A 9997-nucleotide genomic window follows, 5' to 3' on the forward strand; every position below is an offset into this window, starting at 1 on the left:
AGGTGAAGAAAAACATTGAATTAATTCATCAAGCCCTTCGGGAGATTCAAGGTTTGAAGGATCTACTCATGGTTATTTTGGAGAACACTTCTTCATCACCAACATCATCTTCTTCACCACCAAAGGAAAACTGAGTATCGGGTATGGGCACTCCCCTTGGCTTCTCATATACTTCTATCATATACTGAGTATCGTATCATCCCACTATCTATTTGCCTTTACTTATTTTAGTTCGATCTTTTTCTTTAGATGAATAAAAGTTTAGTTCGATCATTTCTTCTTTGAGAGTTTGCTTAGTGATCTATCTTTGTAATCGTGTGCAAGTTATATAATAAAGTGTAGTTTGAGTTTTTGCTTTCTTTACTTCCATGTTGCAAATAAAAGAAAAGAAATAAGAAAGAAAAAGAGAAAGGAAATAAATAAAAGAAAATAAATAAATGTAGAAAAGACCATATACTAATCTTATGGTAGGTGATGACTCCACATAAAGATAAATATAAGTAGAACATTTTATTAGAGATTGACAAACATAGCATTAGTCAATGATGCAACTCATGAAAGAATTAATAAGGGAAGAGAAGATTCACATATAAATATACTATCCTAGAAATCTTTTGTGATTGTGAGCCCTCATCAAAATATTATATGCCAAAATTGTTGACGTTGGACAAGGAAGACAACTTAATGGTTTATGTTTGTTTATATTCACATAGAAGTCATATTGTCATAGATCCTTTAACATGTGGTGCTTGCCCCTATCTTTGCTAGCCAAAATTTCCGCACTAAGTAGAGATACTACTTCTGCATCCAAAAACCCTTAAACCCAAATCTTATTTTCAAGTGTCCACCATACTACCGGGATTGAGCAAGATCCCTCAAGTAAGTTGTCATCGGTGCAAAAGGCAATAGAAATTGCTTCTAAATGTGTGAGATCATTTAGCATAAGAGAAAAATGAGCGTTGCACGAACTTGTGATGGTGAAGAATAAAAGCGACAGACTGCATAATAAAGGTCGCTATCACAAGGGGCAATGCAACGTGGCATTCTTTTGCACTAAGGGGTTGAGCATACAAACAAATAAGCACATGGCAACCTCTGCTTCCCTCTGCGAAGGGCCTATCTTTTACTTTTGTGTATTTACTTTTATGCAAAGAGTCAAAGTTTTCCTTCTATCCCTTTTTATTTTTCTCCTTTGGCAAGCATCATGTGGTGAGAAAAGATCTAGGCACATATGTCCAGTTGAATATAGATAGCATGAGTTATTATTGTTGACATCACCCTTGAGGTGAATACGTTGGGAGGCATAACTATAAGCCCCTATCTTTCTATGTGTCCGGTTGAAACGTTTTGCTCATGTGTACGCGGTGAGTGTTAGCAATCATAGAAGACCATATGATGGTTGAGTATGTGGACTTGCCTAAAGGCTCCGATACGTGACCCTTCCTGAAAAGATGACGAATTGTAGTTGCAAAGTTGACTAAGAACATAGTTTGTTGGTTTTTAATAGAGTTTTTGCTTTATACTTCATTTGTGTGATGAATTGTTACTTATTCATGAGAAGTATATGATAGAAGTTCTATGATAAAAGTTTATGTTTAATTTTGTTGTTGTTATAATAATCTACATGATGCTTCTATGTCCGTATTTTGTTTTTATCGACATCTCTCTCTCAAAGCATGTGGACACGTTTTTTGATTTCGGTTTTCGCTTGAGGATAAGTCTAAGCTTGGGGGAGTTGATACATCCATTTTGCATCATGTTTTCTTACTGTTTTTATAATGTTTTTATCCATAATAATGCTTTTTGGAGTAATTCTAATGCCTTTTCTCTCATAATATGCAAGGTATGCACAAAGAGGGAGAGTTCCGGCAGCTGGAAATCTGGACCTGGAAAAGCTACGTCAGGCCACCTATTCTGCACAACTCCAAACAAGCTGAAACTTCACCGAGATTTTTTATGGAATATTTGAGAAATATTGGAGCAAATAACTACCAGAGGGGCCCCACCAGGTGGGCACAACCCACCTGGGCGCGCCATGGGGCCCAAGCGCGCCCTGGTGGGTTGTGCTCACCCAGGCCCACCTACAATGCCCATCTTTTGGTATATAGGTCATTTTGACCTAGAAAAATTGAAAAAATAAGGAGAGGATTTTCAGGACGGAGCGCCGCCGTCTCGGGGCGGAACTTGGGCAGGAGCACTTTTGCCCTCCGGCGGAGCGATTCCGCCGGGGGAACTTCCCTCCGGGAGGGGGAAATCATCATCATCATCGGGTTGCTCCTTTAGGATTGGTTTTCCATATTTTTCTGTCCATGTTTTCGAGGTTTAGATGATCTTTGTTTTTAAAAATGGCTTTCAGCTTTCGTATGGTTTTCTCGAGATTTTGGATGGGAAAAAATTCCATTTTTTTGTGTGAGAAAAAACATGCTCCCATGAGAGAGGCAGATTTGCTTCTTATGGAGACACAGGTTTGCTTCCGCGAGGTACAGTTGTGCCTCTCGGAAAGGGAAAAATACATTTTTTTGCTTTCACAAAAGGCACATGTTTACTTCTTATGAAGGCACATGTTTGATTCCATGAGAAGCACAATTGTGCCTTTCGCAAAAGAAAAAAAAAGCGTTTTTTGCGTCCACGGGAGGCACAAAATTCCTTCTCCTGGAGGCACTGCTTCCGCGAGAGGCACAACCGTTCCTCTCGGAAAGGAAAACCACATTTTTTTTCTTCCACAAGAGACAAGGTCTGTTTCTTGTGAAGACACAGGTTTGCTTTCGCGAGAGGCATAATTGTGTCTCTCAAAAAGGAAAAAAATGCGTTTTTTCACGAGACACATATTTGTTTCTAATGGAGGCAGAGATTTGTTTCCACGAGAAGCACAACTGTGCCTCTTAAAAAGGATTTTTTTAAGAAAAAGTATTTTGGCTAGGGTTTTTTCTATCGATTATTTCTAGGATTTTTCGTGAAAAAAGAGTTCATTGAATCTTGTTAACATGGGATCTAGTTTCTAAGATCTCAGCGCAGGGAATCCAAAGATAGAACGATTCGGGATTTGGACGCACTGTTTAAGAGATAAACATTTTGAAAAACGAATCTTCTACGAAAAAAGAAAAAAAAACTTCCAGTTTACCACTTGTGGGAGTGAATTTGGCAAGGGGTACCCCTTAATTAATGATTTTGAATATATGGGAGCCCCTGTGAGGCTCTTTGCGTGAGAGAGTCACGAAAAATAGCGCTAGCGCTAGGATTCAAACTCGTGGCTTTGTAGTGATGTGTGCGCTGTGCTAGCCGCTGCGACCAACTAACATTTGTGCTAGTTTTGCATTGTAACACTTCAAAGAAACAAGCGACAGTGACAAAAATCTTAAATATTCGCAAAAATTCCCCAAAACCAAAGTCCCATCAAACCTATCCGAGGAGCTCCTGCTAGTGAACCAGGTCGCTAGCCACTGTAATTCGTGGGAATTTGCATGAAAATTGGCAGCCCGGTGTATATGAACTATAAGCCGCAACAAATTTATTTATATATTTGAAATTTCGAGTGTGGTTTTTCTATTGAAAAAGGTAAATATTTGATGAAACACGAACCTTTTAAAAATTGTGAAAAAGTTTTTAAAGCCTCAAATTTTTTATGAAAACGCGTTTTTGGAATTCTCAAACATGTTTTGTAAAAAAGGAACACAAATGAAAACGAGAAGATTGTTTGAAATTCTGGTTTTTTTAAAATACACAAACATATTCTGAGAAAAGGAACAAAAACTGAAAACAAGAACATTTTTTGAAATCACGAACAGTTTTTCCAAAATATGAACATTTTTCGAATTCTCCAAATATTTTCTCAATTTGTGAATAATATTTGAAAGCATGCATTTTTTTGAATTTACGAACAACTTTTGGAAAGGAGGAACATTTTTTAACATTCCAAAATTTATTGAATTTGAGAACGTAAAAACAAAGATACAAACATTTTTACGAAATCCCCTGAACATATTTTTATTTTGAATTGAAAATTTTAAAACATGAACTTTTCTTAAATTTGTGAACAAAATTTGAATGTGAGAATATTTTGTGAATTTCTGGACAAATTTTTGGAAGCATATTTTTTTAATTTATAAACTATTTTTGAAAGTGGGAACATTTTATTTTTTTTACTTTTTATAAAGTTTGGACATTTTAAAATTTGAAATTCTATTTTTAACATTTTGAACCATTTTTGTATAAGAAGTGAACAAATATTTGAAACTCTTTTTTTATTAAATTGTGAACAAAATTTGAAGACAGGAACATTCCTGAAAAATGAACAAAATCTAAATTTTGGTAACATTTTTCTAATTTCTGACATTTATTGAAAAGTAAAAATAAAATTAAAAACTAAAAACTAAAAATGAAAGAAATTATAGAAGGAAAGAAAAGAAAAAGGGAAAACAGAAAAAAGAAAAAAAGGAAAAAGAAAGGAAAAGAAAAACGAAAAAGGAGAGAAAAGAAAAGAAAAAATTGGAGAAAATAAAAAACAAAAAGGAACATATAATAATAATAATAATAATAATAATAATAATAATAATAATAATAATAATAATAGTAATAATAATAATAGGTTCAGGAACCTTCTAGAAGGTTCCCAAAACTAGGAAAAACTGATGGAACCTTCGAGAGCGTCCCCAAAACCGATATCGGTGGAACACACGCCTCGCTTTTAAATGGGCCGACATGTCTCGATCGATGCATGCTATAAAAGATATGGTGGTCGAAAAAGCACCTGGCCCAGATGGTTTCATTGGCATGTTCTTCAAAAGATGTTGGCATACTATTAAAGTAGACCTTTGAATGCTATCAACCAATTATGAGCGCTCAATGGAAGAAACTGAAACATGCCCAACACAACCTTCATTGATGTAACCCCAAAGAAGGAAAATACATGCCCATGTGTCTCACTCGTAGAGTGGCCAAAATTCTTGAGATGCTCCTTGCCAGTAGAATTGCTTCTAAACTGCAAAAACCCATTTCCATCAGCCAGAACGCTTTCCTGAAAGGTCGAAGCATCCAAGACAACTTCCCATATGTGCAGAATTTGATCCAGAGCTTGCATAAAAAAAGGCAGAATGTCGACAATATCATTGCCGAAGCGGTCTAAAAGCAATGGGGGTCAATTCTATTCAGATTTACTTATTGAGGAAATACTTACTCTTTGTAGGCAAATATGGCCGGTATTTATTTATCGTTCTGAGAGTTCACTATGTTGGCGCAACAAGTATCCGCCTACCATCCCAGTCGCGGCGTGCTTTTTCACATCTGGACAACTGATGCTTGATGTGGCCGACTCATATATGGTTGACTTGTTTATTGACTCAGACAATTTAAAAATAGGCCCGTATTTTATTTTACTCGGCCAAATAAATCACACATGATCGACTCCTTAATCGACCCGTCTAATGACAAAGGATCTAGTGCGAGTTGGATAGCTGACTGGAGGAAATCTATTGTTGCTTATTTGCAGGGTCCAAGTCGGGAGACATATATGGCTGTTCGGTGGATGACTTCATATGATAATTGATGGTCTGTATTGCCGAATAGTTGATGGTGTTCCAGTGGTGTATTTGGGCAAGATCGTTCCGTAGGTGGTTTTTCATACATAACATTATCGTTGGATCATGTGTGATTTATTTGGCAAACCTCCTGTCAAACGAGACATTCTTCCATGACAAGCGACTCGGGTGAGGCGCACTCGGGAAGATACTCAAAACGTGAAGAATAGGCATGAGATATGCAGGAAACACTCGGGAGCAACGCGCACACTGAGTCTGACACTAACCAATTCTAGCTCTCCCAAGGTAATACAACTTGCCATGCCCCAATCGACAAGCGACTCACTGATTCGGTTCTATATTCCGATCGGCATGCTGTCATGTCCCAGTTGGTAGGCTCTACCCTGTATGTCGTCATGTCTCAACCGACAGGTTCTATCCGGCTATTGTTATACCCAGTCGGTCGGAGGCCATTCCGCTCCACCCATCTTGTTATACCTATTCAGCAAGCCATCATGCTTAGCATCGAGTCATACCACAATCAGACATACCAGCCGGTTATGTTGACAGCTCGAGAAGGACTCTGAGAACAACATGTGGAGACCTGCACCAGAACGCCCTAAAGATGGCCTCAAAGGAAGAAGTTTCCCAACATGAAAGGTGTGCGCATCGTCGAGACGTATAACTTTGCCTTTGGAGTCATCGTGATCCGGGTTAGTATGCAACCTGCAGAGTCATGACAAGACCCAAATGATTCAGCATGCCACACGCTGTATTCCTACCCGAAGCTAAAGATGGCTCGTAGAGTCATCAAGAGTGCCTTAGATGGAGAAATGACCCGCGTTTGGTTATTCGGCTAGTTGAGAAGAACAAATTTGATGTTGGACTTGACTCCATCAGTATTAGTATTCGATTTCTACAGCCACGACAAAGAGCAGGACACAAGGGTGCTGCGAATCCGTGCATGAGTCTTGCTTGGGAAAGACCTAGGTTTTATGACGCGAATTGATGTACTTTTCTTAATCCAGATGAGTTTTTATTTATACGGGAAGCCCGGCCACCTCACATAAATATAAGAGCTGACGGCTGATTAAACAATACCAATTGAATCAATCTATCAATTACATTTTCGTTCATCTATTTTATCTTTTACCCTTGTATCATGCTTTTTGTTTTTTTAAGTCCTTCATGCTAGAGGGTTGCGGATCCACGAGGCTCTAGAGACGAGCGAATCGACCTGAAGTAAGGCATAGTTCTGCGAGCCCTGACGGGTCGCTTAGGGGCGAGCAGAGCTTCAAATCTACAAAACAGCCCACCAAATGTCTTGTGTACTGCGTTTTTGAACGGGTCTTCTTCTCACTTGAGCTGCGATGCATGTGTTTGTCTGTGCTGACATTTTGCCCAAAGGGCTTCGCCGGCAGAAATTGCGCCTTTGTTTAGCACTACCTCCGCGTTGTCCCCCACATGCGCTCGCCGAGTACGTGTAGCCCTGGGTGGTCGGCGCGCACGAAGTTTCTTGGTTCCGCACGTTTCAACTCCCCGTGGATGTGGCGCACATGCACGTCAACGAACGCGCGCGGAAACCTGCTTTGGGCCTACAGATTTCACCATGTTTCTTGTTGATTTAGCGAGAACGTTTATGATTCTTGGTTCTGCGTAGGAGATCCTCCCGAGTCGAGTACTATCTCCCTTTTATCTGTTTATTACTCACCATTACCAGGTACCTTGACCAGTCAACCAAGAGCAGCTTGGACTCATTGACCATCTGCTGCGATTTAGGACACATATCAAACCCGAAAATAAATACAGTAAAGAAATCGCCGTTCCGTTACGTCGGAATCGGCGACATGATTGGCACCTTCTACCACTCCTACTTGCCTACACCAGACAGACAAACACATGCGCAGTTGCGGAGTACACATCTGGCGGTGGCAGGCAGGTCGAGTCCAACGAATCGAGTCCCCGATACGTGCCAAAGATTCTGCACCGTCTTCTCTGTCTTTTGCACGCTTCTATTCTCTTCTCCAACGCAACGATTTTATAATCCATCCATCAACCCACTACGTGCCAACTCTGCTTTCTAATCCGTCCTGCCTGCGTACACTGTGCTAAGCTCCAAAGAGGTTCAAGAAGCTAAGTAAAAAAAAGAAGCAGGTTTACGTTATGGTCGCTGAGCAGCCCCCACCATGACCGTGGGACTCAGAGGAGAGAGCCTATTAATGGTGTGACCCGGCCGTAAGACCAGCTTACTCTGCCCCAGCACCACACCTTTCCTTCCTCCTCTCATTACAGAGAATAAGAGCTCATCGGAGACACAAACGCGAACCAACTGACCAAAGCAGACAGCTAGCCATGGGCAAGGACTGCGGCAACCACCACCACGACCACTTCCGGAACGGCTGCCGGCGCCTCCTGAAAGTGCTCCTGGGCCTGGCCTTCATCCTCGCCGTCATCGCCCTCATCGTCTACCTGGTGCTCCGCCCCACGCACCCGGGCTTTTTCCTCCAGGACGCCTCCCTCCGGCAGCTCGACCTCTCCAACTCCACGGGCCTCCTCTCCACCTCCCTCCAGGTCACCGTCGCCTCCCGCAACCCCAACGACCGCGTCGGTGTCTACTACGACCGCCTCGACGTCTACGCCTCCTACAAGGACCAGCAGATCACCGTCGCCGCCTCGCTCCCGGCGGTCTACCAGGGCCACGGCGACGTCGACGTATGGTCACCAGTGCTCGACGGGCCCAACGTGCCCTTCGCGCCGTACCTCGCCAGCGCCATCTCCCAGGACTGCCAGGCTGGCCACCTCGTGCTCCATGTCAAGATCGACGGCCGCGTCAGGTGGAAGGTCGGCAGCTGGATCTCTGGCCACTACCACCTCTTCGTCACCTGCCAGGCCTTGCTCGAGACCGTCAGCGGAAACGGCGCACCAGAGGCAAGCGGGTTCAAGTTCCAGAAAACCACTGGCTGCCACGTAGAGGTCTAGTTTATCACAGCTAGCTCCGGCGGTCTGGTCGCCGGCAAGAGGTAGTTTCTTCTTGGCTTGTGTCCACTCCATACTCCATAGTGACCGCAGAAGCACAGATCGGTGGTAATAATTACTCTATTATGTGGGGTTATAAGTGAAAGCAGGGGTGCATGGTTTACCGTTTACTTAGGAGAAGTTAACACGACTAGTACAATGCCCGTGCGTTGCCACGAGCTCTTGAAATAGTTTGCAAGAGTTATATAAAAATAATGCATGTTAAATTTCACACGTACAGTTAAATTTCACACGTACAGACAATATAACACAGACACAATTATTTAATAATTAAAGTACATTTTTGCAATGTAAATTGCCAAAAAGAAAAATTAACGGCATGTCCTTGTAACAAACTTAATGGAGTTCCAACTAAACATCTATTATAAAATTATTAATATCTAGGTTATACGCTTAAGAAATTCTTTCACAATATACGGAAAGTTGTCTTTAGCTTCATTCCCACGATGTTTTAGCAAGTATAATAAAAACTGCTTTCTCAACTCATATCCATCCTGCACAAACAATATATGTAGTTAGTATGAAAATAAGTAACGGACAATACTCACCGCGCAAACCGGCTTGACCCGTTCCACCAGAGCATAAAATGAATCATCGCTAATCATAATTTCCATTAACATCAACCAGTATTCTTGGTGTTTATAACTGTTAGTCAACTGGCATTTCAAGTTTCATTACTGCCTGAAATGAAGGTTATCACTCTAAAATAGCATGGTCATATTAGTGACCGTGCAAACTTCAAGATTTAAAACCGATAAGCAGCCCTTCAAATTGGAAAGGGTGCACGTGCAACGCACGTAAGTTTAGGAATTTCTTCATCATTTTGATTATCTAAATCAATTTTTTCCATAATAGTTGTCACAATAACATGTTATGTTTAACAAGAATTGGTCTAAACTGAAATTTTATAACAATCCAAAGTCCAATTTCGGCAAACAGCCTCCTCGCTAGCAAGATGTGTCAGCACCATCCAATCGCCATCTCGCAACTATCATCCTGGTGGTTTGGATTTCTGAATATGTTTGTCTCTTTCCTGCCGCACGCAACACTTTATCTCCATGTCACGCCGAATCTTCTTTTTGGGCTATCATCAGGGGATTTTGTCTACCTAAATATAATTACACACCATGAAGACAAGCTCGAATTGCTGGTGGCTTGGATCGTCTCAACAACACCAACCAAAAACCAACCGACCAGGCTCGATCCTCTGCAAGGAGGGCATACCAAATCATCTCCTTTTTTATCAACACAGATAGAATGTTCAAAACAATGCCATCGTAATCAACATGGGCAAAACATAGCAAAAAATAAGGACATGCTATTGTTCTACGCGAGACAATAAGCAACTTCAGCATCTAGTGTCCCATCATCTACCATGAAGATTGGGAACTCCGTCGTTCCAAGATATGCTTCAATATTTCAAGATTGGGAACTCATTGCATGTAACT

The 9997-nt window shown here is 41.2% G+C and overlaps 1 protein-coding gene across 1 annotated transcript; it reads left to right on the plus strand.

Annotated features, from left to right (window-relative positions):
* The first annotated feature begins 7662 nt into the window (after positions 1-7662).
* On the plus strand, positions 7663-8719 carry LOC109781949 (NDR1/HIN1-like protein 1). Its single transcript, XM_020340536.4, has one exon. It carries the CDS (start codon positions 7866-7868, stop codon positions 8490-8492), a length of 627 nt encoding a protein of 208 aa, XP_020196125.1. The 5' UTR covers positions 7663-7865; the 3' UTR covers positions 8493-8719.
* Positions 8720-9997: the final 1278 nt, after the last annotated feature.

This window comes from Aegilops tauschii, chromosome 5, assembly GCF_002575655.3.
Source record: "Aegilops tauschii subsp. strangulata cultivar AL8/78 chromosome 5, Aet v6.0, whole genome shotgun sequence".
In the NCBI taxonomy this organism is placed as follows: Eukaryota; Viridiplantae; Streptophyta; class Magnoliopsida; order Poales; family Poaceae; genus Aegilops; species Aegilops tauschii.

Coding starts and splice junctions, on each gene's coding strand:
- LOC109781949 (XM_020340536.4), top strand. CDS start 7,866: ATGGGCAAGGACTGCGGCAACCACCACCACGACCACTTCCGGAACGGC.